The sequence below is a fragment of the Carcharhinus amblyrhynchos genome, chromosome 4, assembly GCF_965287045.1.
Source record: "Carcharhinus amblyrhynchos chromosome 4, sCarAmb.v2.hapA, whole genome shotgun sequence".
NCBI classification, from domain to species: Eukaryota; Metazoa; Chordata; class Chondrichthyes; order Carcharhiniformes; family Carcharhinidae; genus Carcharhinus; species Carcharhinus amblyrhynchos.
Window position 1 is genome coordinate 8,862,382 of NC_137327.1, and position 17,044 is coordinate 8,879,425.

At 47.1% G+C, this 17,044-nt stretch overlaps 2 protein-coding genes across 3 annotated transcripts in view; both read left to right on the forward strand.

The window, feature by feature from the left end:
* LOC145341774 (hypoxanthine-guanine phosphoribosyltransferase-like) overlaps positions 1-2,237 on the forward strand; it is a 51,834-nt gene extending 49,597 nt beyond the window's left edge. For both annotated transcript variants that reach the window (XM_080186695.1, XM_080186696.1), the window contains one exon: positions 630-2,237. In XM_080186695.1, the coding sequence (XP_080042821.1) occupies positions 630-677 (48 nt within the window). In that variant the 3' untranslated portion in view covers positions 678-2,237. The remainder of the gene's footprint in view (positions 1-629) is intronic.
* Positions 2,238-3,382: 1,145 nt separating this feature from the next.
* Positions 3,383-16,422, forward strand: bola3 (bolA family member 3). The gene is made up of 4 exons (XM_080186698.1): positions 3,383-3,457; positions 6,824-6,950; positions 10,978-11,066; positions 11,883-16,422. Exons 1-4 carry the CDS (start codon positions 3,413-3,415, stop codon positions 11,943-11,945), a joined length of 324 nt encoding a protein of 107 aa, XP_080042824.1. The 5' UTR covers positions 3,383-3,412; the 3' UTR covers positions 11,946-16,422.
* The last annotated feature ends 622 nt before the right edge of the window (positions 16,423-17,044 follow it).

Here is a 17,044-nt window from a genome sequence, read left to right on the forward strand (position 1 = left end):
GCTCCTTTAAAATTGAGATGAGGAGGAATTTCTTCAGCCAGAGGGTGGTGAATCCGTGGAACTCATTGCTGCAGAGGGCTGTGGAGGCCAGGTCATTGAGTGTATTTAAGACAGAGACAGAGAGATTTTTGATCAATAAGGGGATCAAATATTATGGGGAGAAAGTAGGAGAATGGGGATGAGAATCATATCAGACTTGATTGAATGGTGGAGCAGAATTAGGCCATTCAGCCCTATGTCATATGGTCTTACAATCTTTATGGTCTTTCTGAAAGCTATTCGAAAAGGAACACGTGTGTTCTTCCTTGTACCCTGGGCCAACATTTATCCCTCAACTAATATCAGTGTAATGTTATTACGTTGCTGTTTGTGGGAGCTTGCTGTGCACAGATTGGCAGCTGCATTCATAACAACAACAATCTCACTTCAGCTGTAAAGCAATTTGGGGACGTATGAAGGTCACAAGAGGTGCTAAATAAATTCAGGGCTTTTTACTGAAATTGGAAACATTATGCACTCTCTTACAGTTCCACTGAACTCTCTTTTTCAAGAAGTTGATTTTAACTTGCTAAAGTAACAAAGCTGTGCTGTTGTCATTGAATCTTTTTTCTTCCTCTTTTGTCTCAAAGCACATTTGTGTGATCAGTGAAAAAGGCAGACAGAAATATAAAATGTGAAGACCCAAAGGACTGGCTTGCAATAACTTGAAGATTCCGGCGAGGACCAGATCCACGCCCTCCTGATTTAATCTATTTATATCGTCAATAGAACGTGTGTAAAAGGCTCCATCTCAATGTACATAAACTGCAAATAAGCCAGATTATTTACTATTTTTGTATCCTGTCCAAGGGGAAATGGCTTAAAATTTTTATATTTGAAACGTGCTGTAAAATTTTAATTTGCCCTCCTGGAAAGATTGAGAGCAAAGAAAATATTTTTGTATTCAGATGTTTTGTTAATGTGTGCAACTTGGCGTCTGAATGTAGCTGTAGCGTCTGGTCAGTTTCGTGTTTCACGCTGGACACTGGTGGATACTCGGGAGAGGCAACAGCCCAACTCCTACAATTGGCTTTGACAGAAACAGCCCTGGCAGTGAGGCACTGCTGTGTCCTTGAGCTGGTTTCTGTCTGCCAAGTTGCCCGTTCCACCTGTCCCAAGGCTTGAGGGGATGAGGTTGAGTGGGGGAAGGGGAGGTGTGTTACCAAGTGAGAGGGCCAGTTGCTACTCGTGTAGTGCTGCCGCCTCCTTGCTAATTTCAAAATGGTTTGCTGCTTCGTTGAAAATAACAATGAATGCTTCCACCCTGTAGGAAGGGTTCAAATATAGATTTTTCGGGGGCTAAAATGAGGGGTGAAATGGGTTCATAGCAAATGCATTGAGACCAGTTGAGAAGCGAATAAATCAAAGCCAAGTGTGTGATGGGTCACTGATTAGCTACAAGACTATATCGCTTCCCTGACCAGTTATGATGTCCAGTTTAAACATCTCTGATCAGTCTTTATCCAGTTTTCAAGTGGCCATCCTCTTCACTCCTTCCATGTCAGTTCCCTGTGCAAAGACACTGATCCCAATCCTACCACTGTGCTGTGGTTATAGACATTCCTGATAACCAGATCAAGGTTAATGTAGGCTGTTGCCTGCCCCTCATGCGGATCCCCCTCCGTAGTGAAATGGCAAGGATGTGTAGATTGAATGAGCGGGGACAGGGTGAACACAATTGGGAGCAGAGCTTCCAGTAAGTGAGATTGGTGTGGGTTCTCCTCCGTGCTCCAGCAGTTTTGCCATTGCTTGATGAAAAATAGGAGCCACAAAAGCATCAAAGTCACGGCAAATCAGGAGGCACCAGACCACCTCTGGCAGAAGTTCCACCCCATTCTTTTCTCACCCATCTGTCTTTAATGGGTTTACTGGATTATATGTGACTTTACTGTGGCTAATATTTGCTGAGCGTGTAAACTGCATTAGCATGATCATCAGATTGGCTTCCCACCCAAGTTTTAAGGTTGTGTGAGCGGATGCACTCATTGAGCTTTGTCCAATGAGCATTACAAGTAGAAGAACAAGAAAGACATCTTAGGATTGAGTGCATGGTATGGGATTTATTTTTGACAGTACATTTGCCTTTTTGACATCTGCCTAGTCTTTGCTGGTTATTAATGTATCCTTTAAATCTGTTTGAGTGTACATATATGTATATGCACCAGCAGTAAAGCAACGTGGCAGAATAAATTATCTTGTGTCTCACTTTCCTGTCTACAAGGGTCTTTGAGTATTTGGTGTGTGGTATTGTCTGCAAAACACTGCTTTATATATTATCAGTATTATTGTAGCCACTGACTAACGATCTGTGGTGTTGCTCCTGGTCACTCCAATGTTGCAAGCTGTTGGGTTGCACATTGCCCACTGTATTTATTTTTTATGCCCAAATCCTGTGAAAGAAAAGTGGGCTATAAGCCAACATTTTTGGTCCATCCTGAAATGGTCTTGAAATGCAGTTGAACTGCGGCAGTCCATGTGGTGTAGATGCACCCAGAGTGCTGTGAGGAAGAGGGAAACTGGAGGGGTATTGAATATGGCCTGCTGGCCTGTGCCCCTCTGATGGTGAAGATTGGCAAAGGATCTGAACATGGCCGGGAGTGGGGGGAGGAGGGAGGTGGTAGGAATTGTGTGGAGTTTGCACATTCTCCCTGTGTCTGCGTGGGTTTCCTTCCACACTCCAAAGATGTGCAGGTTAGGTTCGTTGACCACGGTCAAACAGGGTAAAGGGACAGGGCCTAGGTGGGATTATTATTCCTGCAAGCTCAATGGGCTGAATGGCTTCCTCCTGCACTGTAGGGTTTCTATGATTTAATGTCAAAGACTTGGGATGTTCTCCCAAGTGTCCAAGGTAGGTAAATGGAGCGGCATGGTGGTAGAGTGGTTAGCCCTGCTGCCTCATAGGGCGAGGGACCCAGGTTTGATTCCCAGATTGGGTCATTGGCTGTGCATAATTTGCACATTCACCCCATGTCTGCGTGGGTTTCCTCCAGGAGCGCTGGTTTCCTCCTACAGTCTGGTTTGGTGCACTGGCCATGCTAAATTGCCTCTTAGTGTACTCAAACAAGCACTAGACTGTCTCAACTTGGGGAATTTTCCAGTAACTTGTTTGCCGTGTTAATGTAAGCCTACTTACGACACTAATAAATAAACTTGAAAGCTTCAATTGTTGCTAGTTTGAGGGTAATGGGAGACTGGGCGCAGTTCCAGCCCGGGCCGCCTGGCGGTGCCCGGGAGCGGCTTGGGGCTCAGTGACGTCTAAAGGCCCGCGCCGAGCCCCGCCCCGCATTGACGTCATAGGCGCGAGACGCCTGCCCCCGCACCTACGTCATAATTTCGTGCCCGCATCGCACTCACGTCATAATGTCGCGTCGCCATGGATTCGACCTCCCGGCTCAGGGCGCTGGGCGGCAGCGCGAGGGTGAGTGAGAGCCTCGGGGGGGGGGGAGTGAGGGGGGGGGAGTGAGGGGGGGGGGGAGGGGGGGGGGGGAGTGAGGGGGGGGGAGGGGGGGAGGGGGGGGGGAGTGAGGGGGGGGGTGGGAGGGGGAGGGGGGGGGAGGGGGGAGGGGGGGGGGAGTGAGGGGGGGGGGTGGGAGGGGGAGGGGGGGGAGGGGGGGGGGAGGGAGTGAGGGGGGGGCACTGAGGGGGGGGGGAGGGAGTGAGGGGGGGGGCACTGAGGGGGGGAGGAGGGGAGGGGGAGGGGGGGGCACTGAGGGGGGGAGGAGGGGAGGGGGAGGGGGGGCACTGAGGGGGGAGGAGGGGGGGGGGCACTGAGTGGGGGAGGGGCACTGAGTGGGGGGGGGAGGGGGGAGGGGTACTGAGTGGGGGAGGGAGGGGGAGGGGCACTGAGTGGGGGGGGAGGGGCACTGAGTGGGGGAGGGAGGGGGAGGGGCACTGAGTGGGGGGGGGAGGGGGGAGGGGTACTGAGTGGGGGAGGGAGGGGGAGGGGCACTGAGTGGGGGGGGAGGGGCACTGAGTGGGGGGGGAGGGGCACTGAGTGGGGGAGGGAGGGGGAGGGGCACTGAGTGGGGGGGGGAGGGAGGGGGAGGGGGGAGGGGCACTGAGTGGGGGAGGGGGGGGCACTGAGGGGGGGGAGGGGAGGAGGGGGGGGAGGGGAGGAGGGGGGGAGGGGGGGGGAGGGGGAGGGGGGGCACTGAGGTGGGGGGGGAGGGGGAGGGGGAGAGGGGGGGCACTGAGGGGGGGGGAGGGGGAGCACTGAGGGGGGGAGGGGGGGCACTGAGGGGGGGAGGGGGAGGGGGGGCACTGAGGGGGGAGGGGGAGGGGGGCACTGAGGGGGGGAGGGGGAGGGGGGGCACTGAGGGGGGGGAGGGGGAGGGGGGGCACTGAGGGGGGGGGAGGGGGGGCACTGAGGGGGGGAGGGGGAGGGGGGGCATTGAGGGAGGGAGGGGTCACTGGGGGAGGGGGAGGGGGGGCATTGAGGGAGGGAGGGGTCACTGGGGGAGGGGGAGGGGGGCATTGAGGGAGGGAGGGGTCACTGAGGGAGGGGGGAGGGGGGGCACTGAGGGAGGGGGGAGGGGGGACACTGAGGGAGGGGGGAGGGGGGGCACTGAGGGAGGGGGGAGGGGGGGCACTGAGGGAGGGGGCACTGAGTGAGGGGGGAGGGAGGGGGCACTGAGTGAGGGAGGGGGGAGGTAAGGGCACTGAATGAGGGTGGGGGAGGGAGGGGGCACTGGAGTGAGGGGTGGGAGGGAGTGACTGAGTGAGGGGTGGGGGAAGGTTAAGGTTTGGGGGGTGAGGAGATGAGGAGGTAATTTTTGTTTCCTTTATTCGTGGGACATGGGCATCACTGGCTGGGCCAGCAATAGTTGCCCATCCCTAGTTGAGAGAGCAGTGGTGGTGAGCTGGAAGAAGAAAATGGTGGATGGAGAGTGGAGGGCGCGGCAGTGTTTGGAGGAGGGTGAACGTTAAGGAGAGACTGCAGGAGTGTGTGGGGCAGAGAGAGAGAAGGAGGATTTTCCTGCTGCAACTCTTTCCCTTGTAAAGCCTATGGAAAAAGAGGGAATGCGACTGGGGAACATGGACAACATCTGTATCCAGCAATCTGTAGTTCTGCTGCGCTGTTCCTTGCACACAAACAAACTGACTCATCCCTGTGTTTAATGATACTGAGGAATAATCACTGGCATTTAATTGACTTGCATTTTTTCACTTCGTTTATCATGTCTGAAGTTTTTAGATTTGAATGTATCACACCCCAGTTTCTGCTCATCTGGTCAAACCCACGCTCAGGTTTATTTTACCCTCTGATTTGACCGGTGCTCTCTTGAGTGGTTTCCCATCTGAATAAACCTAAAGCCCACCGAATCTTTGCTGCCTGTATCCAACTCACAGACAGTGCTATTCATCCATCACCCTTTTGCTTGTTAACGCTAATTGGTTCCATCCTGACAAGACCTCAGTTTTTAAATTCTCACCCTCATGTTCAAATATTCCCCCCATTCACCTCCCTATTTCCGTAACCTTGCCCATGGAATCTTGGCATTCATTGCAAAAGGGACAGTATACAAAAGTAGTGAAGTGTTGCTGCTACTGTACAAAGCATTAGTCGGATCGCATTTAAAAGTATTGTGTCCATGTTTGGTCCCCTTACTTGGGCAGGGATGTAATTGCATTGGAGATGGTTCAGAGGACATTCACTAGATTGATTCCAGAGATAAGGGATTTGCCTTGAGAGAGATTGGACATTTTTGACCTATACTCCCCAGAATTTAGAAGAATGAGAGGAGATCTAATTAAGGTGTACAAGATGATAAAGGGAATTGACAAAGTAGAGGTGGAGAGAATGTTTTCTCTTGAGGGGCAATCTAGAACAAGAGGTCATAGTTTTAGGATAAAGGGTGGCAAATTTGAAACAAAGTTGAAGAGAAATTACTTCTTTCAAAGAGTGGTGAATCTGTGAAATTCGCTACCCCATAGTGCAGTGGATGCTGGGATGGTGAGTAAGTTTGAGGAGGAGACGGACAGATTTTTAATTAGTAAGGACGATGGAGAACGGGCAGGAAAGTGGAGTTGAGACTGAGATGAGATCAGCCATGATGGTATTAAATGGCAGCACAGGCTCAAGTGCTGACTGCCTACTCCTAGTTCTTTTGGTTTTATGATTCTCATCACCAGTTGAGGAGTTTAGGGTCATTAAAGGAGCGAATAGGGTGCAGAGAAAGAAACTGCCCTCCGATGAGGAAGTACAGAATAAAGAGGAATGAGTGGTGGAACTCGCTGCTGGGGGAGGTAGTGGAAGTGGATCGGATAGTGAATTTTAAGGGGCGTCTGGAAAAACGGATGAATAGGGTGGGAGTCAAGGGATGTGGTCCTCGGAAGGGTAGGGAGTTTTAGTTCACACGGGCAGCATGATCGGAGGGCCAAAGAGCCTGTTCTTGTGCTGTAATTTTTTTGTTCATTGATTTTAAAATTAGAGCTAGATTGTTCAGGGCTAATGTCAGAAGCACTTTCACACAAGAGAAAGGGGAAATTTGGAATTCTTTCCTCCCAAGTAGTTGTTGAGGCTTCCATTAACTGTAAGTTTGAAAACTGAGATTGGATAGGTTTCTGTTCGGTGGGGCACTGAGGAATACGGAGTCAAGATCAGAAAATGGAACGGAGATGTTTGTGCACTCGTTAAGTGACAGGCTCAATCTGCTGAATGGCCTACTCTTGTTCCTGTTATTTCTAGATCATTATTTTATCGATGTACCTTGCTCAGTGTATGTTCTGTGGACAGAATCTCTGGGCAGCGCTGTATGTTAACTGGCTGTCCTTTCACTCCCAGAGACTCGCACTTGCCATCACGATCAGAAGAGCCTTGTCGGCACAGACCAGTGGCGAGGTCCGTATTGCTGAAATTCTAAGGAAGAGTTTTCCACGTGCATCGGCAATTAAAGTTGTGGATATTTCAGGCGAGTAGAGCAAATGTCTGTGTCGTGCATTAATGTTTGGGGAGGGAACAAAGAATTGGAGAAGGAATATTGATACTTTTATCCAAAGTGAGGTTAATGATAAATGCTGTCATAGTTTAAAAATGATAGGGAGGAAGTGGGGGTGGGTACTCTGCACGTGGTGCTGATGTTTAACGTGTTTCTGACCTGTATCAGAATCGCCCTGGAGATGACCTCTTTAAAAGGTGAGTGTCAACACCCTTCAACACAATCCTGCCAGTTATGAAATGGGGCTTAGATTGATAGTGTCTGTGTAGTTAGTGAGCTGTCCTTTGTTGGGAAGGCAATTGGAATCCTTTACAAAGAACAGTACAGCACAGGAACAGGCCCTTCAGCTCTCCAAGCTGATTACGTTGTCCTGTAGTTCAGCACTGACCTTTGTCCCTGTGGCAGGATGGAAAACCTTGTCCGCGAACATGCTTCTAACTAATAAACCCAGCTGGAAGTTACGAGTGGGAGGAGGTAGTGGAGAAGGAATTCTCCAGAGGTTGTTGGGGGCGGGTGCAGGGCAGCATGGAGTAATTGCATTCGGGGAATAATTTGGAAGTGCCCGGATGGGGTCTCCAGACAAGCACATAGATTCTGCGTGGAACAGCTGGCGGGGGTCTTCATAGACATCTTTAACCTCTCCTTACACCGATCTGAATTTTCTGTCTGCTTCAAGACGATGGCCGTCATCCCAGTACCAAAGAAAAGCCAGACAGCGTGTCTTAATGACTACTGCTCTGACATCTGTCATTGTGAAGTGCTTCGAAAGGTTAGCTATGGCGCAGATCAACTCCAGACTGCCTGGATCCGCACCAATTCATCTGTCGCTGTAACAGGTTCACAGCAGATGCCATCTCCCTGGTCCAACACTCAGCCCTGGAACACCTGGAGAACAAGGACTCTTATGTCTGATTCCTGTTTATTGATTACAGCTCAGCCTTCAACACCATTATTCCAACATAAAGCATATCCAAACTCTCTGGCGTGGGGCTTCGCTCCTCCCTTTGTGACTGGATCCTGAACTCCCTAACCCACAGACCACAAGCAGTAAGGATAGGCTACAACACCATCTCCACGATCATGCTCAACATCGGTGCCCCACAAGGCTGTGTCCTCATCCCCTTAATATGCTCCCTTATACACCAACGACTACGTCGCAAATTCCACTCCAATTCCATTTTCAAGTTTACTGATGACACCACTGTAGTGGGTTGGATCTCAAACAATGACGCGAATGTATAGGGAAGAGTGAAATGGTGCAATGATAATCTGTCCCGCAATTTCAGTAAACTAAGGAGATAGTCATCAACATCAGTAGACATACTGGAGGACTTGCCCCTGTGTACGTCAATGGTGATTAAGTGGAACAAATACAGAAAATGCTGGAAAATTTCAGATCTGGCAGCATCTGTGGAAAGAGAATAGAGCCAACGTTTCAAGTCTGGATGATCCTTCATCAGAGCTAATTAAGTGGAGATGGTAGAGGGCTTCACGTTTCTAGTTGTTCAGATCACCAACAATCAGTCCTGGTCCCTCCACACCAATGGTAAGAAAGCCTCTATTTTCTCAGGAGGCTTAGGAAATTTGGCATGTCTACTGCTACTCACTAATGTTTACAGATGCACCCATTCTATCCAGATTATCACAGCTTGGTATGGCTCCTGCTCTGATCAAAACAGCACAAAACTACAAAGGGTTGTGAATGTAGCCCAGTCCATCACGCAAACCAGCCTCTCATCCATTGACTCTATCTACACTTCCCGCTGCTTCGGAAAAGCAGTCAGCATAACCAAAGACCCCACCTGCCTCTGACGTACTCTCTTCTATCTTCTTCCATTGGGGAAAAGATACAAGAGTCTGAAAACACGTACCAACACGATTCAAGAACAGCTTCTTCCCCGCTGCCAAGAGACTTTTGAATGGGTCTGTTGTGTATTAAGCTTTTATTGCAGTGTTAATGTAAGCCAACTTGTGACATTAACAAACTGATCTTTCTCTTCACCCTATCTGTAACTGCAACACAATGTCCTACTTCTTCTCCTTTCCTTCTCCCCTATGTACTACATGAATGGTATGCTTTGTCTGTATAGCGCGCATGAAACAATACTTTTCACTGTATACTAATACATGGGACAATAAATCATCTCAAGAGGTGACATTGGATGAATGTAAGCTTACACTGCAGGGTAATGATGCAGTCTGACCTTGTATACTTGCCTCTTAATGTAACTCAGTGAGCAGCCTTTAGAGTCAAGATTGAAAAAAAAGTGGTTAAATAGGAAACACAATTAAAGCAGCATGTTTAAGATGAGCTAGAACTATAGCAAAGTGTAATCTATTTAGGATTGGGTTAGAATGTATTCTCGGCATCACTCCTACCCCAGCATCAATGTACATGCCAAGTAATACTTCAGTCCTTCTATCAGTTGTTTCCTACAAGCAAGGATTGATCACTGGTTTGGGAACAGATACGACAGCTTTCTACGTCAAACCGTAACCATTCAGCATTAGAAGCTACCTGGACTGCACTCACCTGAATGGTGTCCATTATTGGACATTGATTGTCGGATGACTTTGGAAGCACATTAGCAGCATGTCTGTCAGATAGCTTAGGTCAGGACTGTTCAGCTTCTGCATTGTAGTTTCTGAATCATCAGGACAGTACTTTGAGAAAGATTGATAAATGCTTTCTCCAATGAATCACCTGAAATCAGATTGAAATCCCAAGACAGCTACAGCAAATGGCTATTGATGGTGACACCTCCCATCCATTGACACTGTCTACACTTCCCTCTACCTCTGAAAAGCAGCCAGCATAATCAAGCACCCCAGACATTCTCTCTTCCACCTTCTTTCATTGGGAAAAACATACAAAAGTCTGAGATCATGTACCAAGAACAGCGTCTTCCCTGCTGCCATCAGACTTTTGAATGGACCTACCTCGCATTAAGTTGATCTTTCTCTATGCCCTAGCTATGACTGTAACACTACATTCTGCATTCTCTCCTTCTCTATGAACAGTATGCTTTACTTGTGTAGTACGCAAGAATCAATACCTTTCACTGTATACTAATACATGTGACAATAAATCAACTCAACCAGATCCATTTTGACAGAGAGCATGTTAGACATACAACCCATGGACAAAGCCAAGCAATTGTCCCAGTGCAGCAACTCACCAAGGTAAGCACCTTACAGACCCATGACCTTTACTACCTGGAAGAGCAAGGGCAATGGGTACACTGTATCTAAGTCACATACCAACCTGTCTTGGAACTGTGCTCTTGTTTTTTCTCTACCAACACAAGGCAGAGTTTCATCTGGCCCTACAATGAGGTCTTCCCTGGAATAGGCTGCTAGTCTGTGCCAGAGACTTCCAGCTTGAGGAGTGCCTCTCTGCATCAAGTGTGAATGATCAGGAGTCTCTCCCATTTTTACTGCCTACCACTGGCATATTGGAAGGGTTCTGCAGGTTGATACTCAGCCTGTTTGGCCGCGTTAGTACACACCTATCCTTGGCGATCAAGAACTGGGATGGGACTCGAGCCACGAGATTCAGGTTCAGTGGCAGGGATGCTACCCACTGCTGCACAAGACCTCCTTTGGAACTTTGTTACAGGGTCAAAATCCTGCAACTCCCTTTGTAGCAGCACTGTGGGAATACCTTCACCATACTGATTGCAACAGTTAAAGAAGGCAGCTCACTATCACCTCCTAAAGGGCAATGGGGGATGGACAATAAATGTTGGCTTTGCCTGTGACACCCATGTTGCAATAAATGTTTTTATTTAAAGGCGTTGGCTTGTGTATAAGGAGAGGATTTGAGACCCCACATTCCCCTCTATTCCTGATGTAACTCTGATTATAAGGAAGAGTTGGGCCTGGCTTAAAATTGTTTCATTCTCCTCATTAAGGCCACTGTGGTGATCGCAGTGTGCTACCCCTATATTGCAATGAGGTTAGGGAGGCACTAAATGTGATGATGCTTTCTTTCTCACAGGTGGTTGCGGGGCCATGTATGAAGTTCATGTGGAGTCCGTTGAGTTTAAAGGGAAGCGAGTTATCCAGCAGCACCAGCTGATCAATCAGGTATTGACAGCTTTACATTTCTCTGTGGGACGATGAATAACTGGGATGGGCGTGTGGGAGAGAGGTAGGTGAGTGTGAGGCCCCAGTGTAACTTAGCATTTAAGCTTAAACCAGAATTGGTTTCCAGTTTAGCCAAAATCTAGTGAAAACTGCACACCTTACAGGAAATGCAACACATTTCCAAATGCCCAGAAACAATTTTTATAAACAAGTCACACTCCAGAGATTGGGGCACACAATCTAGGCTGACACTGTCAGTGCAGTGCAGAGAGAGACCTGCACCATCAGAGGTCTTAAACCAAGAGCCCCCGGCTCTCCAACTATTTTGAAGATATCTCCCTCCAGTATTTATCTCTCAACATTACAAAAACAGATTCTGGTCACTCTCCCATTCTCCTGACCAAGAGGGGAGAGATACAAAAGGGTCCAGAGGACCAATTTTTTCACAGAGGGTGGTGAGTGTTTGGAATGAGCTACCAGAGGGAGTAGTAGAGGCGGGTACAATTTTTGTCTTTTAGAAAGCATTTAGACAGTTACATGGGTATGGAGGGATACGGGCCAAATGCAGGCAATTGGGACTAGCTTAGGGGTGTAAAAAAAAAAGTGGCATGGACAAGTTGGGCCGAAGGGCCTGTTTCCATGCTGTAAATCTCTATGACCTTACTGTGATAATAAGCGGCCAAGTTTCCTGTATCACAGTAGTGACTACACTTCAGAAGTGAACATTTGGCTGTAAAATGCTAAAGGGCATCTTGAGACTGGGAAAGATGTTTTATAAATGTCACTTCTCTCTCTCTCTTTTGTTGCTTATTACAGGTGCTGAAAGATGAAATCCAAGCTATGCATGGACTGAGGATATTTACTTCTGTTCCAGAGTGACCAGAGGTATGTGATGGAGGAACGGATCGTCAGTAGAATGAAGCGGACAACGGACTAACAAACAAACACACAATTATGCAACAAACGCACAAAAGGGGCAAGGAGGAGACCTTGTGGTGGGCCAGGGAAGTTTTCCAAGCTGCTGAATGTCCCAGGATTACCTCAAACACTTTTTGTCCTCGAACTTGAATGCTGTTCAGAGACTCCCCTCCCCCCCCCCACTCTGACCCCCTCCCCCGCCGCCCCCTTCTCAGGATTTTGATGTTGAATGATTCCAGTTCTATCAAAGTAGCCGTTTAAAGAGAAAGTATTATCAGAGAGAATGAAGTCTTTGTGGCTAATGGTGAATGCGTCATGATCTTTGTGCTGCCTGCTGAAAGAATTCGAGTCAAGATGACTTGAAGCGCTGGCAGTACCCAGCAGCTGAGTTTGTTTTTTTGGAAAGGGAAAACGCAAGGGTTGGGGTGGGGGTGAACTGAAGCAGTGACGTAACTTGGAAAAGCCACAGGTGAGGCCGCTGGCTCATTTCACACGAGATTAATATTCCAAGTCTAGGCTATTAAACCCATTCACAGGATGTAGCATTCAAGACTGCTTCCCTTTTACTTTGTGGCTGTTCTTGCATCCTGCGTTTTTATAAAGGGGTTTCTTTGGCTGCCAGCCTGGCCTCAACGTACCCTGGCCTTTCCTCTTTCTGGAAGCTTTTGGACCTGCTGCTAGTAATTGCTAGTTTGTCAAAGATAACATTGCTGCCGTTGTGGTTGACTGCTATTGCAGTGAGTTGTGTTGGCGTTATTGTCACTGGCGCTGACACTGAGCTGCGTGCACACACACACTGTCCTTTCTTCGCTGGGGCAGTGGCACTGTGGGGAGCTGAAACTCTCCCTGTGAGCATCAAGCAGAGGCCCAGATCACTGACCCTCCTGACGTGATGCTGCTGGGTGGGAAAGAGTTTTTGAATCATCCTGGCCTCTCTTAGTGAAGCCACAGAACTGATCTTATGGAACCCAAAGCAGGCAGAGTCATTACTGGAGAGGAGAGGATAAAATTAGAAACAGTGAGAGTTCCTGAATTGTTTCATCAATTTTCAGTGTTATCAATGGTTGCAGCAGTTTTAATAACATCAACAATCAATCTGTAAAATGCTCTGTCAGCAAATGTACCTTTAGGGCACAGATTAAAATGTGTGCTCATACTACAAATGATTCCTGGTGAGGTTACTTCGCAGCGTTCTATTTTGAAAGCAGGCGGTAAATACAGCAGCTGTTCCACACATCAGCCAGACCCCACAAATATCATTAAGATGAATGTAATCTGTTTCTGAGTTGAAGTAAAGCCAGGTAGGTCATCTCGCTTTGAGGAGTATCATGGGCTTGTTTAAGATGCATTTCAGTGAAAAGCGGGTTTAACATCTTGCTCATGGAATGGAGCCCACCAGCGCAGCAGTGAGCCCTCAGTCCTGTGCTTGGAAGGTTGTGCAGTCACATATTATAGAATTGCTACAATGCAGAAGAGGCCATTTGGCCCATCGCCTGCACCGACTCTCTGATAGAGTAAGTTACCGAGGCCCTTTGCCCCACCCTATCCCCATAATCCCACACATTTACCATGGCTAATCCATTTCACCCACAACATCTTTGGACTGTGGGAGGAAACCCACGCAGACACGGGGAGAACATGAAAACTTCACACAGTGACCCAAGGCTGGAATCGAACCTGGGTCCCTGGTGCTGAGAGGCAGCAGTGCTAACCACAGTGCTGCCTTTAGCAAAGGAAACGTCAGGCATCCTTAAATTTAATGCTGGGCAAAACTTTGTGCAAGGAGCCAACCTCACTAAGTGTAAAATTTAAACCTTTGAAAGCAAGCCACTGTCATATCATATTTGAGTATGTGTGTTGGTTCCATCATGTGGTATGAGCAATGACTGTCTTTAAGGCATAAAGCATGATAGCACAGTGGTTAGCACTGCTGTCTCAGCTCCAGGGACCTGGGTTCAATTCTCAGCATGGGTCACTGTGAGGAGTCAGCACATTTCTCCCCGTTTTTGCGTGTGTTTCCTCTGGATGCTCCAGTTTCCTCCCACAGTCCAAAAGATGTGCTAGTTAGGTGCATTGGCCACACTAAGTTGCCCCTCGGTATGTCCAAACAGGCACTGGAGTGTGGTGACTAGGGGATTTTCACAGTAACTTCGTTACAGTGTTAATGCAAGACTGCTTGTGACACTAATCAGTAAACTTTAAACTTAAACATACATGTCTTCCTTAAGGAGCTTATTCAAATTTTTACTTCCTTTTAATTTGAAAAGGAAATGCTGAGTGCAGTTCTGGTACACAGCCTCCAGATGCCACTGTTGCTAAGCAACTGAAGAAATTTGTGCTGTATCTATAATCCCAACTACTTTACAGCAAAGATTAGAAATCCACAGTAAGAGACTTGCTGTGGTTGAAGAAACTTGGACTATACATAACTCATAAGTGAATATTTTAAACTATTTCTACTGCAAAGCTGTATTTGTAATAAAAGCAAATTACTGCAGATGCTGGAATCTGAAACCAAAAGAGAAAATGCTGGAAAATCTCAGACACTTTTTGTCAAAGGGTTGTCTGGACACGAAACGTCCACTCTTTTCTCTCCTTACAGATGCTGCCAGACCTGCTGAGATTTTCCAGCATTTTTTCCCTCTGTGTTTGTAATTGTTACCCAGGGTGGGGGAAGGACTGACACTGCAGTGTGATACATACTCTTTATTAGCATTCATTCAAATACTGGCTAACGAAATGAAAATCCTTGTACTGGCTTTAACACTTCAGATCGGTTTGTGGCATACTTAATACAAAGGTGGAAGTCCACAACCTAAGGAAAATTGTCTATAAATCGAGACAAATGCGTACTAAATTAGCAATCCTTGGAGTGCCTGGTGTGGAAAATCATGCTTCCTTTTTGGTCAGTCTTGAATCAAGAGTATCACATACTCTGGAATTATTCTTTTTAAACACACCTGAACTTTAACGTGGCTTGCTCTTGCAAACACTTGCTAATCTGACCTCCCACATTCATATTTTTAATTGTTCACCAGGACCAAGACACTTCAAATAAACCCCAGCAATATTGGGGTTAATAATATGGACGACTTCATATGTGTGTCATGATATTTATTGAACTGTGAGAAGTTTACTGAATTAGTGATGGCAAGGCTGAAACCATGATCAGAGATAAGGCTAGCTCATTGCATTGAGGGTGGGCTGACGTCTGCAATAAAGTTTATTTATTAGTCACAAGTCGGCTTACATTAACACTGCAATGAAGTTACTGTGAAAATCCCCTAGCCACACTCCAGCGCCTGTTCTGGTCAATGCACCCAAGCAGCACGTCTATCGGATTGTGGGAGGAAACTGGAACACCCGGAGGAAACCCATGCAGACAGGGGAGAACGTGCAGACTCTGCACAGATGGTGACCCAAGGCGGGAGTTGAACCCGGACCCCTGGCGCTGTGAGGCAATAATGCTAACCATTATGCCATCGTGCCGTCCCATTAGGCAATCATGATTTACCTAAGCTTGGGTGCAGTAAAAGGTAGCCGGCGAGGTTAAACCGAGGCTTTACCTGACACAATATTTCAACATCTTCTCGGCCTTTCGGCTAAGATGAAGCTTTAGATTAACCCAGTAGGGGGGTGCAGTGCCTCATTCTGTCAGCTTGGGACTTGTTTGATCGAGCCGAAGATAGGATGCAATATCTTGTTAGCTTGGATCCAGTTTGTCCTTCACTTGGGGACCATGATTGAACCTAATTTGAATTGGCCTTTTTTGATTAGAAATAGAGTATTGACAAGTACCAAAAAAAACTTTCAAAAATGATGTATTTTTATCCTCCATGTGCAGACACCAATACATGGTGCTATATGTTTGACTTCCATATTAAGTTGTTTTGATATTTTTATTTTCCAGCCATAACACCCCTTGTCCCGCACGTCCCATTGTATTTCCGAAAAGTCTCTTAAAACACCTTTCACTGTGCCTTTGTCACCTCCCTGAATTTTGTTTTATTCAGTTGAGGTCAAAACAGTTTTGTGTCTAGCTATTGACATGGGCATTAAAAAGATCCCTTCGCAAAAATCGGAACAGTCGTGTCTGACATGCTGGAACCAAGCTATTCTGTCAGCCAATAAGAGATCCACTGATGGCTCGCCTTATTTGATAGTTGTGGGATCTTGCTGTGTGTAAATCAGCTGCTGTTCGTAACCGCACAACAACTACAAAATTGTTCACTGGCTGTGAAGCACTTCAAAACTGATCAGAGGACATGACAAAACGCTATATAAATACAAGTTCTTTATTTCTGCTCTTATAGTACTAATAGACTTGTGGAAATGTAAATTGTAGATGATATGTGAATGTATTGTCAGTATGAATAATGTGAGAACATATTGTGGATAATGGAAAATCAGATTAAAGAATTTTACTTGATTTACTATGCACTGATTTCTCAGAGGAGTTTTTCACTTTTGGGTTTGAACTGTGGTTGACCCCCAGCTGTATGGGCTCATTCAATAACATATTTATATAACACTTCTAACATGTTAAAACCTCCACACATTTCACAAGAGAGTTACTTTGCATCCAGCCACACGAGACAATATTCAATCGTCACATTTTTAATGTTTATTTATTAGTGTCATAAGTAGGCTTACGTTAACACTGCAATGAAATCATTATGCAAATCTCCTAGTCATCACACTCCGGTGCCTGTTTGATTTGATTTATTATTATCACAAGTATTAGTGTACAGTGAAAAGTATTGTTTCTGATAGACTGAGGGAGAATTTAGCATGGCCCAGTGCACCTAACCAAGATGTCTTTCGGACTGTGGGAGGAAACCCACGCAGAAACGGGGAGAACATGCAGATTCCACACAGCCAGTGACCCAAGCTGAGAATCGAATTCTGGTCCCTGGCGCTGTGAGGCAGCAGTGCTAACCACTGTGCCACCGTGTGTGCCCAAGGGCAATCAGGCTACTTTCCCAGAATGGCCATCAAGGGACTTGAGCCCAGCAACATCAGGGAGCACGACTTGAAGGGAAACAGGTCAAAAGCTTGGT